Genomic DNA, 16,057 nt, shown 5'->3' on the forward strand with positions numbered 1-16,057 from the left:
AAGCATCCCTACTTGCTAGCAATTACCTAGCAGTAACTAAAGGCTATCTCTTTCTTAGTACAAAATACCAATTTTTTTTTCAAGGTCCTGTATTGGGAACGTTGTTTCATCAAACTTTACTTTTCAGTAAATGCAAAGGTAAAGTTCACATTTCTCCATCTGAAAAGATGTGCAAGTTGTGTTTCTCCCACTGCTCTGCAAGCCTTTCAGATGCCAACTTTACCCCTTCTTTTAAAAGGTGGCCTTATATCCCTTGATGTTTCTTGCTGGTGTGAATTACTTGCATTGGACTCTGGACTCCACAGAGTGTGAGACACTCACTTCAGCAAGTTTTCCCTTATCATACTATTATGGACTTCTGAGTTGTATTTCACTGGGCTTTGCATTTTTTTTTTCCCCTGTGGAATCCACTAGGATTCTAGTTCAAAAAATCACTCCTAGACAAAAGCTCAAGTTGTTTGTGCAACTTCCAGTGGATCCATGTACCATAAAGGCAGAAATACCTTTACCACCCCTTTGCTAAGTAGAAATGTTGCACTTCATCCCACCTTTTTTCATAGCACATTTCAAGCAGTCGATCTCCACTTACCACACATCCCATTTAAATTTACTACAAAGACAGATCTGTCACCTGATAGCAAGGAAATTCCTAGAGAGCATTAGAAGGTGAAATCCATTTATGCTCACTACACTGAAGAGTGGAAAGGAAATATCACTTGCAATTCCTTCCCTGAACCCACAGGAGGTGGGGAGCAGCACAGGAAGAAAAGGACAAACTGTTGAGACTTAGTATTTTCTTTAGCTGTCGTTTCCAACTGCCTTGAAATTTACAGTTTTACCTTTCCATAAATGCGCCAGTGTTTGCTCCAGTGTCAGTGCAGACAGGCGTAAGAAATGCTACTGAAAATCAAGAAATTCTGTTGAGGATTTAGAAATGTAGGTATCAGAACAGAAGGTATCCAATCACCCAATTGGTGGTTTTTTTCTGTTTGTGTACAGAGTATTTGACAATTCTTTGTTGTGAAAAAATTAATTTTTTCAGTTCTGAGCAATACTAATGTGATATATTAGAAGCTACCGTATGTTACATACTATCTTGTTACTTTATTTGCCACTGAACTGTATTTTGTTATGCAAGTGGAGATCTTAAGATTAACACTGGCAGTACAGAAAAGGACTTCTTGTAAGCATCAGCAAAAAGTAACTTAATCTAAGCAGTGACAAAACAGAAATGTAATAACCACCTGTGTTTTAAAAGAAATTATAGCAATGGCAGAGAGACAGTAGCTCCGCCAGAGTAAGCTTCAGCCATACCCAACTCCAGCTACAACTAAGTTTGATGCCGGTAACTCCCTTTCCAGGTAACAACCAGAAGTTATTTTGAGTTAGCCTCTTTCGGGTATGAATTAAACATGTCACAGGACACTCACTACACATTTGATTTTGGAAAGTTAGGAACCACATTAACAAGACAGATTCTTTGTGCTGCAAAGAGAAAAATTCCCATGCCATGTATACACAGCAGCCGAACTGATTATCAAGGACACGTTTACCAAAGAACACCCTTCCTACTCTATGCTAGAAGTCAGAGATCTTCATTGGTAAGAAATCACACAGAAAACTTTGCTTTCTGCAACCATCATTATTTACCACAAAGTTGGGTCTACACTGAAGAAAAAGAAATGTATTTACAGACTATAGAAGCTCCAGTTTGAGACAGTCCTGAAATGGTCTCCAGTACTTAACTGTCCACAAAGATCAGAGCTCCGGAACAAGTTATGCTGAAGAACATCTGTATTTGTTTTTCAAGGAAATGCCATCTATCCTGGACGAAAAGGCAGTTTGATTCCTCTGAGATCCAAGCTGATCTCAGTGAGCTCAGCTCCTGTGGGACCCACCTCCCGGTGCCTTTGGACAGGCATCCCGCTGGCCTCCCCTTGGCCAGGTCTGCGCTCCCTAGAAAAACCACTTTTGCCTCTTCCTGTCAACCCAGCCAGCAACTGGGAAAACTTGTTATTTTTTTGCTACCGACGTTTTCTGGGTGAGCATTAGACTTTCGCGAATACAGCATGTTAGGGGACACCTTCTCCTGCTCAAGAGGAGATGCTTCACGCGTGGAGTCTCCACACGTTTTCAAATAAACACAACTGAGGTTTGAGTCACGCCAGGTAACCACGCAGGCTGCCCTCGCACCCTTCGCCCTGCAGGACGTCAGGACCAGAGGTGTCCGCGGCGAAGGCTGCGCGACCGGCCGCCGTGGGGCCTCGCACCTATGCTAACCAGAACGTCACTCGTGGGGAGCCCGGGGAGTAGCACAGCGCTGAAGGGCCGCGTAGGAACCGCGCTGCCCCTGCCTTCCCTTCAGGAATCGGTCACGGCAGGTGGCAGAGGGAGGCTGCTGCTGCCCGTCCTCCCCGCAAGGGTGGTTAACGGTCGCTGGCCCGGCAGGCAGCGGGCAGCCAAGCGTCGCCCCGCCGGCACCTCAGGGACCGGGGCGCGGGAAGGGCCTGTCCCGCCGCGGGAGGGTGACTGGCGGGCAGGGGACGGGCAGGGCGGCGCCGCTAGGGGCAGGGCGGCCGGGCGGTGGCCGGAGGGGCCGCGGGGGGGCGGCGGCGGGTCTCACCTCCCTTGCAGGGGGTGCGGTGCTGGCTGTGCTGCGCCCGGTAGCCCTCGATCACCTCCCATTCGCCGTTGTCGCGCTTGATCGGGAAGGAGACGCTGAGCACATGGTTGCAGGGCTTGATGATGCGGAGGATGCCGCGGACGCGGTGGCGCCGGTCCTCCATGCTCTCGCGGGTGCGCAACCCCTCCACTAGCTTGTCCTCCACGATACTGGCGCCGCGGTCGAAGAACCCCTCCACCATCTTGAAGAAGTTGGGGTCGTCCTCTTTCGCCGCCGCCTCGCAGTAGTGCCGCCGCGGGCACCGGCCCCGGCCCCATGCCGCCGCCGCTGCTGCTGCTGCCCCCCCGGCTGCCGCCGCCGGCCCGCCCGGCTCCGCGCCCGCCAGCACCGAGCCGGCGGCCAGGCGGGACGCCAGCAGCTCCCCCAAGTAGCGGTACATAGCGGCGTCCGCCGGCGCTTCCGCAACGCGCGCAGACGGGAGGAGCGGGGTGGCGGCGCGGGCCCAGCGCAGCGCTGCTGCCCCAACAGGCGCGGGGCGCCGCCGCCTTCGCCTTTAAACGGCCTGGCGGTGGGGGAGGGGGGCGGAGGGGCAGAGGGGCGCGGGGGGGGGGGGCAGGAACGCGCCGCGCTTCCCGACTGCGCCTGCGCCCCCTTCCTCTCCGCCCCGCCCCCGGCGGGATTCGCGGAGGGGAAGGGGGCGCGGCGCGCGGGAGTCTCGCTATGGGCGGGACGGAGGGGGTGTGACGAGCATGCGCGCTGGGAGCGGCGCGCGCCCCACCCCCCGGGCCCCTCCCTAACAAAACCGCTCCCGCCCATAGGCGTAGTGGTGCGCGCGCTGGTGGTGGCCGGCGTCGTCCAGCGTGCGTGGGGTGAGGGCGGAGGAGGGCGCTCCCCCACGGGCTTCGGTAGGCCGGCGGCGGGAAGGGGTCGGCCGGCCCGGCCTCGCCGCCGCTTCCCGCCGGGGTCGCTTCCCTTTTCCTCTTGCGTAGCTGCGGGTCCCTGCGCGCTCGCCCCTCGCGCGTGCTTGCTGGCCGCCCTTCCCGCCGGGGAAGCTGACCGTTAAGGGCCGCTGCCGGGCGGAGGGCTTGGGGTCTGCTCCGCCGTCCCTCGCTGGCGAGGGGCTCTTCAGCTTGTGCTCAGCTCCGTTGCCGTGCGCTGGGAAAGCGTCGTTGCTCGTGAAGAACGCGGGGCAAGTAGCCTTCGCTAAGGCACAAGGGTGAGCCTCCAGCCGGCTTCCAGCGCCCTCTCCCCGCTCTGTGCCTGGCAGGGGTACTGGGGGGCTCTGGGCGAGGGGGGCCTGGCCTGGCTGTCGCTTGCTGCCCTCCTGCTGGGCAAAAACACCGTGGCCTCTCATCCTCCAAGTAAGGGTACTTCCACACAGTAGAGTGTACAAAACTTTTCGGGGAAAGTACAAGTTGTGTGAAAACCCCTTTTGAAGGGGGCCCGTTAGAAAAACCAAGCTTATCCACGTGTTTAATTGACTGTCCTGTGGAGGGGGGCAGAGACTTCAAGTTGGTACCTGTGCCATCGTCTCCTCGGGTGTTATGTTGGTAGCGTGTCATCTTTTACAGGGTCTTGGCCCGATAAAGGGGGGTTGTTTGTTATGTAGCTTAGACTTTTGAGTACACCTCTGAGAATGCCGTTTTAAACTGTGTAAAATCTCCTTTTAGGACATGGGAGACTATTGCAGCGTTTTTACCAGGCTTGGTAGCAGAAATAAGCAATTTGTTCACTTTCTGTAGGACTGGGCTGATAATTGAAAACGTGGGGGTTTTTATTCTCTTTAGGCACGTGGGAGACTAATGCCCTTAGAGTACGAATAACGAAGAACTTGCTTTATCTCTGTGGGAATCTCTCTAGCTTCTATGGACATTCAGGGGCTGTGCTGCAAGGCGTGTGGGAAAGTAAAGTAACTTTTGTGTAGGAAGCTTAGGCACAGACTCAGTACCCATAAACTTTTCAGGCAACTGATACTCAAATTTTATGTTGTTTTCTCTATCGGAAGATTCCTGAGAAGTTGTCATAAGGACCAGTAATAAGGAGGAATGTTGCCTCTTATCTGTGATGAGGATGGTTTATAACTGTAGTCTAAAGAACATAGATCCTTGATAGTAAGTGGTGTGGAAACAAAGCAAGAAGGAAGCTTGTTCTTAGGCCAATTTATTTGGGTGTTCCCACAGGGCTTCTGAAACAAACATACTGATTTATGTTTTTCTGTCCATGCTGTAGGTGGTTCATAGACAACTTCTATTGTGATGTTCATTTTTAGTTCACAGAATTGCAGCATTCTCAGTGGTTGTATCAGTTTTGAGCTACTGTTTGATTTCCATCATCTCCAGGTTCTCATTGGCTAAAGCTCAGCTTCTCTACAAGTTCTTAATTTTTGTAAATGTGTAGGAAAGAAGGTGCTAAAAGGTATTGAGGCAGTTAGTCCTTATAAGCTAATTATTTTCACCTGGTTCTGTAGATGATTTAGAGTACTATTTCACAGACACAAAGGCTGATTGAAAAAATAAGATTAACCAACTTGCTCAAATGTGTAGACTTGGATCACAATAAGGTTAACATGCTTAGTTTCTATCCTGCCTTCAGCTATGGCATCTCTAATTTATGAGCTTTACTCAGTTATCAGCTGTGTGCGGTATGAGGCTATGTTTGCATTTGTGAATGTATTTGAGACTATGGGACATGACAGTGTGAGAATAAAGTTGATCTCTCCATGGATTCAGTCACAAAATTGTATTTGGACTAATGGCAGCACTGTAGCAGCCCTCTTTTGTAAACAAGACTATTTCAGCAAGATTTTCAACAAAGCTGTGTGCTAAGTGCTAAGAATAACTAAATCAGTATGCTAAATTTCTTAGTTGTTAAATATTGTAAATGAAAAAATAGCTAGGCATTTTTATTTGCACATTTTTATGAATGAAATAATGTGTACAGTTTACAGACACTTTACCATCCTCAGCAGGTCCCTGGTATATTTTTGTTTGCTTCAATTCCTTTGTGGAGGCAAGAGTAACCATGCTGCCTGAGGGTAGTCAAGAAAAGTAAGAACAGGAGTCATATGCCCCATTTCAGTATTCTTATGTGGTAAGTGGTAAGCAGCTGAAGCAAAATCTATTTGTCAGAGGAAATTAAACTTCACATGCTTTAGAATGAGTTTTAGCAGGTATGAAAGTGGCAATTGAAATAATAAAAGATGAACTGTATCTTCTTTGTTCTTGTCTAGCACATGGGGTGCCATGAGAAGATTCACATTTGAGTAGCATCAGTGGAAAAAAAAATCTTTTGGATGGATTAAAAGGTAACTTTTTGTCTTCACAACCAGAAATTTCTTGAACTTTTTTAGTTTCATATTGAATGTTGGTCTTAGGCCTGCATTTGAAGAGAGGTACACAGAGAAAACTTAGTACCTGTGTGGTAGGAACTGTGTGTATAATTCATGGACTCTGCAGTGAGGCCATACTTAACTGTGTATACATGGTAGATTGGTATAAGCTTTTATTTCAAATCTGTAGTGTAGGTGAGGGGAGGTGAAAAAGTTGATTTAGTTTCCTAAGATGCTTCTAAAATATTTTTATATATAATTTTAACAGATTATTATTGTTCTTATATATAATAAAAATAAACAGTGCATTGTGCCTTCCTGAAGTAATCCACAGTTTTAAGGTGTAAATTATCAATTTCACAGCAAGTGGAGTCAAATTTATTATGTGTCAAATTTTAAAGTTTTATTGAAGTAATCTCAGACAGAAATCCAGTAATTTCTGCTGTAATCCATGATATTATTTGAATTATTAGCTGTGTGAGAATATGTAGGTGACTAGGATAACCTTTTTCTTATGTCTAACATCATTAATAGTGGTGTCATCAATGGAAAATAGTTTTTTATTAAAATTTAAAGATCAGTTAGTTTCAGCTTAATGTTCTCTATCAAAGATTGTCAATTTGGCTAACATGTTCCAAGGATGTCCTGGTATTGAATTCTCTCAAAAGCTAGGATAGCTATCCCCAGTTTGCATCCCAGTCTCCTCACCAAAGTAGGTGAGAGAGCAGATAAGCTGGAAATTTGGGATCCTCACAAGGCTCTAAATAACTCTGCCCCTTGTCTGGCTAAGACCCTTTGAATCTGGGGTAACTCTGGGATTGCCTCAGTTCAGAGGCTCCAGCCTCTGAACATCCATTAGACAACATGCTCACGAGGAAAGTTGATCTGTACGGTGGGCAGAAAACTAACTCCTTTGTGTGGTAAACAGATTTTCTTCTGGGAACAGAAATGGATTTTGAAATACTCTGCAAATGGAATTACAGTTGTTCCAGCAAGCTTCATTTTAAGCTGTCAGCCATATCACATGAAGCATTTGGCAATTCTTAACCTTTGCTTAAAGAATTGAGATAAAATCCAAATATTGGTAATACTATATGTGAAGGCATTTTTTTCTAGTGATTCCAGAAATAATGTGGCAAGCTGTAAAACTGAGCTTCTAGCCCAGTGGGATAACTTGGAGTATTATACAAATCAAAGCAAGTTCTTGTTCCCTGTACAATTGCCTACATGAGCAGCTGTGTTTCCTTTCCTCATTTCACGAGAAGTTGCAAAAAAAAGCTTGTTTTTCTTGGACTTTAAAGAAAATACTACTACATTGGTATTGCTTTATGTGGACCTTGGTCGTGTAACTAGTGAGAGCTGTGGTGGTTGTCTTATCCCAAACTGTTGCTGAAGAAAAACTGTTCATTCTGAGTTAACAAATCTGTGGATGTAGGACTTCACAATAATCCCACTGCACTGGAGCTGCCTGCATATTGTGTCAAAGTGTGTTAAAATACTATCAAATAGTAATCTAATTCTTTTGCAGGTCTTTAACTCGAGATAGTATCAATTTTTATGGATTGTGTTTTCCACCTTCACAATGCTTTAAAGTAAAACTGCATGTGTAATTATTTCTGGCATGGGATGTGAAAGTAGAGAAGAGATGGCTGTTTCTGTATCTGCATGAAAATGTTGGACCAGCATTCAGTCTTCAGAATAATGGGGGAATGTTAAAGCATGTGGTCTTTTAAGGATGTAATTTTTATAAAATAAATACAGTACAGTTTAAAGAATCTAAGGAATTTTTAATGTAGTCTGGGCCTAATTTTGATTCCAAATTTGTGAATAAGTTGTTAGATGCAGATCTAAGTGATAAATAGTGTATAAGTGCCACGTTTCTTCATTGTATTCTCTCCTTTTTGTGCCAAGCCAGTGCATGATATAACAGGGATGAAATGCGAAGAAGTGTGGTGCAGTCGTCTAGCTTTACAGTGTTGCTAAAGGGCTGGCTCTGTAAGATGCTATTACAGGCAACGTGAATTAGGTGAATCCCAGAAGATGACTTAGATTTGTGACCTGTCTAAATAAGCACTCTTACAAAATGAACATGTGACTAGAAATCTTCATTTTGATAATCTCTTTACAACCAATTAGAGACTAAAGCTGATGAAAAGGCACTTCACTGGCAGCATAAGGTATTAATACTTAGAGTTATTGATTTGGAGACTAAGGGGGATCCAGCTGAACTTGAGATTCTGGTAAAGACTGTTAAAGTGAATCTGTTAACCAAGGTATGTGAGAATTTTTCTTTCCTTTATAAGTAGCCTCAGCTGTGTTCAGCCACACCAAAGCTGGAGAGCAGACTGGCAGGTTTTCTTTATTTGCTCCCTTTGCATTGATACAAAAGAACCTGAATTTGGTGGTTTTCCAGGCAGGCTGCAGAAGTCAGATTTGTGCATGCTGCAAATCTGAGATGTGCTTTCTGTAATGCCGCGGAGTTGGAGAAGAGGTATCTGGATTATTTCCTGTTGAGATAAAGACTTTAAAGGTTCTAGTACTTTGTGTTTAGTGAGATGCTTAGGTACCTGTGGTCTGATTATTTTATATTGGTTTTATGTATTATTTTGCATTAAATTTAAGCATTTTCATGATTGCTGAATTCAAGTATAAGCTGCTAACATCTTGTTCATATATGAATAGTAACTTTTTTGCCTGTCTGTAGCACAGTAAAAATAGGGAGTGAAACTCTTTAAGTGTACAAGTACAGTAGGAAGTTGGTAGGGTTAGCCTGGTCAGGACTTTCTTTAGAAATGCTAGTTTGAACTAAGTCTCGTTTTCTATACTGGAGGCACTGCTACAAAAATCATCAGTAGCTGAGCAAAATAATGATTAAATTTACTATTTAAGCAATCATAAGACTTTTTACTGTTCTAGACCTTCTGCAACAAGATACTGTTCTTATTTTACAGTTCTGGCAATAAAATTATTAGGCTGCTTTCCAGAATATATATTTGACAGTGATTCCTAATTATCTCAGTGAAAGGCTTGAAAACTTGAAAAACCCTCAGTAAGTGGACTGATCTACCAGCATTTCAGAGCAAGTGTCAGAAGGCAGTGTCCTGAGCCTTTAAAATATTAATTCTGCTGCAGAAGTCAGAATATATTGAACAAATTCGGATAACTACCTTGAGTAAATACAGTTTTGATTGCCATGAAAAGTGGTGGTGCTTATGTTTATCAGCTTTAAAGACTGTCTGTCTCCATCTGTTTATATTGTTGCTGTGCATGATGACTGAGGTTGCCAACTGGTTACTTCAGCTCTGTGACAAAAGAGATATAAAAAGCTCTTCATGTATACAGGAGATAATGTCCTCGTCTCTTGTTTAGACAGTCTGTAGATAGGCAAAATTCTTCTGTGCCAGGCATTGCTAGATAATATAACTGAGAAATATAAAATATGCTTTTTATAACACTTCCTGTAATGCCACTTCTGGTCTTCAGATGAGTAGGACAAAAAGTAACTTTCTCTGGATCCTACAGATCTGATCTGAAGCTTACTGAAGTTGGTAACAAATTGGGGTGATTTCAGTGACCTTTCAGGTAACATGGCCCTTCCTGAAGTGGTAAGAGGCTTTTGCAGATCAATGTGAAAGCTTTTCTTTTCTTAGTTCCTATATCAGTGAGAATCTGTTAAAGAGCTGTCTTGTGTCTTTGTGGAATTATCTTTAGCTTTTGCTTGGTTTTTCCTCATTTCTAGCTTGAAAGACAAAAGATGATACAGTTACCAAACCCAATATATTTGAGATTCTCATCTGTTAAATGTGTTTGAAATCAACTGATGTTAAAAGCTAGCTACTGGAAGGCTAATAGGTATATAGGCATAAAAACCTTCACACATGCACTGTGAGCATGTGAGCTTTGTTCCCTTAAGTAGAGTTAGGAGGGAAAGTACTTAATCCAGTTTATTTCCTGGAAATTATACTGTTTTTTAGAGAATTGGTCTCTGTTTTAGTCAACAGAAAACAGCAGATAGTAGCATGTATGGTTTTCCAGGAGTGAACTAAGAATTGTTTGAAAGTAATATTTACAGTTGAAGTTGTTTTTTGCAACTTGTGGTGGCTTTGACTGTCTGGCTGAAAATTATACCTGAGACTTTAACAGCTTGGAATCACAGCATCAGAGTCTGTAAACCAGTTTTTTCTTGCTTTTAATAGTGAATTGACAATTAGAAGTTGTTGACATAAACAAAGTGCATATTGTTTAAATAACAAACATTAAAGCTGTTATGAACCAGAGGATACTGGTCTCTGGTAGTGCTTTTGTTTGCATTTCTGTTAATAAAATTAACTTTATCCTCTTTCACTTTGGAAGACTGGTTATAGAAATATTGAAGTGTTTGAATGCTTAATCCTTTGTGAAGGATGTTGGTGGATGAAGCCCAGATCCAAAGGAATTAAGAATTGCCTCTCAAGTTTGTTGGTACAATTGAAATTGGCATTGTTCATCAGAAAAGTCCAGGAGTACATTGGCTGGTATTTTTCAATACATGACGGATTTCCTAAAAAAAAAAAAAAAAATACAGCATTGGCTATGCTGGATGCTAAAAATGTATATGTGATACTTTTTCTTAGTCATCTTTCACAAACTTCAAGATTGTTCATGGTGCCCACTGGATGTAGAGATCCAGTGCAAAAAAGTTACATAGCTCATCCCAGAGGAATCTCAGAATGGGAAAATAGGTCAGAATAAGAAATACTTCTGTTTTAATTAAATTGTCCCATCTTGAGCACATTTGAACAATTTTTGAAAACACTGTGTTTAAAAAAAAAGATATTTTTCCAGTCCTTTTGGTCTGTTTTCTAGGTTTATTAATAATGTCCTGAGGAAATGCTGGAGTTCATTACAATCACATGTTATATGTGGTGTTAAGGTGCCCATATGGCAATCATGTTGAATGTATAGCCATGCAGCGCTAGACATAAGTGCCAGTTTATGGAGTTGTGGCAAAACCTGCACAGACAAAAATCTATGTATGCTGGAATAGCCTCTGGAGGCATTGTTGCTGTCATTAGTACTTGGTGCTGGTGTGGGAGCAGTGGACACCTTAAGGAGGAAGGGTAAGGTGGGCCTAGTTGGTGTCCAGAGGTGTGTGAAGCATCCAAGGGATATTGGCAGTTGACATGAGAACAGGTTGTGATTGCTGCCATAAACCCTCAGCACTGCCATAGAATCTGGCTTGGATAAATGTTTTTTTTAACAAGCTGAAGATTTTGTGCTGCTTAAGTTTTTCTGATTATTATTTAATGTCTAATCTTGTCAATGTTGGCAAGATACTGCCTGATTTATCTGTTCTACTTTATCTCTTTCTGTTTTTTCTTGTGAGAGTCAGTGGGTTGAAAGTAAGCTTATTTTGAAATACTTGTAAGGTAGAGCCTCTGCACATCATTGGTGACAGATTTTCTGATTTCAGAAGGAGTATTATTGCTGTCATCTGACTCAATGAGTTAAAATCGTCATGGAATTTCTTAAAGCTTATCTTGATTTCTTTTGTTTTGTCGTATCAGTTTTTCTGATAAGCTGGTGTTTGCCTTTAATTTAGTAAAGAAAAACTAACTGGCAATCTGTGTATCTTTCTAGATTGTTCAGTTATCATTAGAGATCAACTTTCTTGAACAGTGTATGCTATATGTTCATCTCAGGTTTATGGTCTAAGCACTGTGGCAGTTACATAAATAAATGTAATGTTGGGCTATATAAGCAGAAATTGAGCTTCTTCCACATGTGACAAATGCCGCATGAAGGTAATCGAGGAGAAGGAAGGAGAAAGAAGCTAGTCTCCTTCACTGTTCTGTTCCCCTGTATACTTTACGCCTCACCTACCAGTGAACCCATACTTGTAGTGCAAGTCCATTAGTGTTATTTAGTTTTAGGTTTAATTTATTCTTGTTTATTACCTGGCTAATTCGGTGAAGGTTATTTTAAGTCAGAGAAATTAATGGACCTGTTAACTAAAAGTAAAAATATCTTATTTGGCGAAACATTGTAACCTCATCACCTTTTTTTCCTCCCAGAGTGTATGAATCTTTGTCATACCAGAATATAGCATACTGCTGCAGGACTTTAAAGTAAGTCTTAACATTTTGAAAATTAAGGCTTAGTTGTGTGGGTAGGTTCTACACAAAATATAAGGTAAGAGAAAACTTCTTTCAAATGGTGTATGAGGTTCAAGAATTAAACAAAAAAATAGTAACACCAGGAGCCCTGTATTAATGCCAACTTTGAATCATTTGATTGTTTTATGCTGGTGTAAGTCAGCACCTGAGACCTCAGGTAAGGAATAAAAACATGTGAGAAGGACAATAAAATTTATATTGCAGGAAGAGAAAATCACAGATACAGAAATGGGGTAACCGGAGATAATGGATGTTAAAATCTCAATAGGTAAGCTGAAAAGTTGAGATAAAAAGGATAGTTTTCTGACGTATCAAAAAGGCAAAGGATTATGCACTGGGGAATGATAGTGCAATGTTTAAAGTATGAGTATGAAAGATGTACACAGAATGAGTTCTCCACTTCTTTCAGCTTACTGTGTGAGCCAAAGTAAATTACTTAATCTTTCATAGCCTCAGTTCCCATAAGAAAAACAGATGATAATTTATTACCTACTTAAAGGTATGGGGAGGACAAATACATTAAGCATCATTTGGAACTGAGCTGGTTATGCTCAGTTAAACTTGTATGGTCCTCATATCTGAGTGAGTATAGGTCAGAAATTACAGAGCGTGGACAGTGTTTCTCCATGAGAAGCTCCCAGCATATGCTTTTCTAATAACGTGATACAGTTTTTCTTCCCTATCAAAGTTAGGTTTTCTCAAGAAATACAGGAAAGTCTTAGTCTTCTAGGTGATAAGTAAAATACTACTTGTCTTGAATGTTTGTCCTTTATCAGAGCATATTAAATTTACTGGTTTTTTCCTTGTTAGAAACAGAAACAGTGAGCTCTAATGGAACTACAGTTAATTCACTTTACATTGAAAATAATGAAAAATACCAGTTATGTAGGTTTTCCAGGTTCTGTTGGATTAAATTACAGAAATAAGCAGAAGTTCTATATCAGTAACAAATACTATTTGTAGCTGCCTCCATAAGCTACGTTAATATGTCAGTTCGGATAAAAGGAGTGGTTGTCAAATACACTACATACATGTTTTTCAGTTATTTCCACACCATGTGCTTAATGAGTCTGGAAAGAAAAAAATCAGTCTTTTAGCAAGTCTTCACCCAGCAAACTGGATAATGACAGGTGAAGAAAAGGTAATATAACTTGACCTGTGACTAGCTTTGGTTATAAAACTTTCTAAAATGCCAAGTAAGGTGAAATTACTCAAGGTGGAATTGGCATGAGTTCTTTGGGAATGTGCCAGTCTAGATATGATTGTGCCTTTTTGCTGAGAACGTTAGATTGACTTCTTTAAAGCAGTGTAATTCCTTGAGCTTTGTCTGCACTTGCTTTTGTTTTCTCATCCTAGATCATAAGAGAATATAAAATCTGGATATGAGATGGACCAAGGTGACTTTATCAGATTTTTAACTGCATGGACTGCTAATTCTAATTGACCTGTTGGGAGTACAGACACTGCAGTTTAGCTGTTCCCCACTCTTCCTGCGTACAGCAGTGTAACCCCAGTGGACAGAGTGTTGACTTCGGGCATGAGACTTTAATTCCTACAGTAGGATATAATCAGTCAAGATCAGTCCTAAAGATCAATGACAAGCTTTCTTGCAGTAGTACTGCTTTTGACATCTAGTTCTTGACCCGAGAATTCAGTATTTCCTTCTTATGATAATGGCATTAGCCTACTCTTGAATTATCATGAGCAGCGTTGTTAGTATGAAGTGTGGTGGCAAATTTCTATCATGGAGCCTGGAACTAGACTGGTAATCTAATGTAATGTGGAAAACCTTAGACAGCTTTTAAATGGGAACAGCTTCAGTCCCTGCTTAACTCTGTTTTGATTCGTACAGGATAAGCAGTTGAATAGGTCAAAATGCATTCTTTCAAAGTCTCAAGGTTTTCCTACCCCTTTCTAAAATACTAATGTTGTCTGCAAGAGTGAAATTTTCTTTTTTTGAAAGATAAGCTTGAGTCAAGACAATTTCTGTGGTCTTTCATTTTATGTTCACAGTCTTAAGCAGCTGGGCTCTGGTTGGGGAGGGAAAAACTCTGCGTAACACCACCATTCTATATAGCAGTACAGTACAAGTGGCTTTGCATTGCACAGCAGTGGACGATATTACTGATGGATAGCCTCTCTCCAGTTTTACATGCCCAATGGAAATCTGAGATGCCCACTAAACAGTGTATCATTTCAGGGGTACTTGGATAATGACGTCTGCATAGAGTAGCTTTCAGAATCAGGGCTTCAGACTTAAACAATTATCTGGATTTAAAATGTCAGTACTTGTATTTTTAAACACTGGATTTACCAAGTTGAAGGGATAGGCATAGGTAAAGGGAGTTGGCAGCTGGTTCTCATTTGGGATTAGAACTAACTTCCTTGAGAGCTGGTAAAGTCAAACTTATTTATTTGCCAAACTGAGAAAGGAGCATCAAGTAACATCATAAAGTATAAAAGAATTAATCACTGTGTAATATTATGTACTAAATTATTTTATTCATTATGGTGTTACTACTTCCCTCTTCTATATTTGCCTTTTTTAATGAGGAATACAATTTAAATGGACACTGCTTTGGATGGTTTTTCATCCCAGCTTCATCAAATCAAGTACTTGCACTTGCTTGTTTCATGAAGATTAAAGGCTTCCATCCATACCCTGTCACTTACTGATTGTTTTCTCACTGTGATCTGACTGTTCAGTTCGCATGGTTTTTCTGTTGGCAGCTGCAGTTCATAATATATTGTAATGTCATATAAGTTTCTGTTGAGAAAAAGCTTGCAGTTAACATGTTAATATTTTGGTTCTCACTTGTCACTGACTACCTTGTATTTAATGAATGAATACTGTCTTTATTTTGGGGAGGATGCCTTCAATTATTTTTTTAATCTGATTTCCATACCATAAATGAATCTCCATTTGTTGCTTTTTAGATTTGTGCTGACAAATGTGATAGCTTAGCATTTTGTTTTTATGTGGTTTTATTTCTCGGATTTTTCTTCTGCTCCAGTGTTTCATAATGGTTAACATGAAATGTTGCCATATTTAATCTAACATTTGTTGAGCTCATGGCTCCTAAACTGCCATTAATTTGGATGGTATATTAGCTTTAGCTGCAAGATAAATCTTTATATGTACTGTAAACATCAGTATAGTTCTTGCAATGAGATGACCGGTAACTCAGAACACTAGCTAAGATGGAACAAACTGTACTGCTTTTTGAATTAGTTTCTGGTCAGTTGGAAAGGTTACTAATCTCTGGAAGAAGATGATAGGTCATATGTTTAATGTAATAGCTTTTTGTTTTTCTGCTTCATCTGTTAATTTTAAAATCTTTTAAAGTAGGCTCATATAAACAAGTCTTAATGTGAACTTTATAGGGGAAAAAAACAATGTGCATTTACTTATCTGTTACATGCTCAAAACTACAATAGTTGATTATTTATTTTTATGTTTGCTTCCTAACACAAGCAAGTAAAATCTGAAGTTACTCAAATCATTAGCTAAGTATGTAGAATAGTTTGATATGGAGTGGATAGCAAGTTCCCTATATTTCTTCACCTCCCTGCATTAATCATGATTTATTTTACCTTTAATTTTTCTCTCAGGTCTTTACAGAAGGTGAAATTTACCTGTGTTGACATGAAGCTGAAGTACCACATGGGTCATACGTGTGTCTTTCTGTAAAAAGTATGTCAGCTGACAAAGAGTAAGGGCAGGTTACAAAAGACTATTCAGAGCTTCTTCAGTACCGAACTCGTTTGTGTATTGGGGCATTAAACAGGACTTGTCTGAAAGATAAGTTTCTAACATTGACAGTGCCATTTCTGTTCTATATGAAGACTTCCTCCTAGTGTTTTTGAAGTATTTTTCTGAAGATTGCTGTGATTTTAGCTTTGTATAGGAGCTCACAGGGTTGTGTGCGTAAAAATTACGCTAGTACACTA

At 41.2% G+C, this 16,057-nt stretch overlaps 1 protein-coding gene across 1 annotated transcript in view; it reads right to left on the reverse strand.

Moving 5' to 3' along the window:
* The window catches only part of GLUD1 (glutamate dehydrogenase 1), a gene marked incomplete at both ends in the record, with an annotated part of 29,715 nt that extends 26,653 nt beyond the window's left edge, over positions 1-3,062 (reverse strand). The window contains one exon of the mRNA XM_082002051.1: positions 2,624-3,062. Coding sequence (XP_081858177.1) covers positions 2,624-3,062 — 439 coding nt within the window. The remainder of the gene's footprint in view (positions 1-2,623) is intronic.
* Positions 3,063-16,057: the final 12,995 nt, after the last annotated feature.

This window comes from Phaethon aethereus (genome assembly GCF_964289735.1).
Source record: "Phaethon aethereus genome assembly, chromosome: 7".
Lineage (NCBI taxonomy): Eukaryota > Metazoa > Chordata > Aves > Phaethontiformes > Phaethontidae > Phaethon > Phaethon aethereus.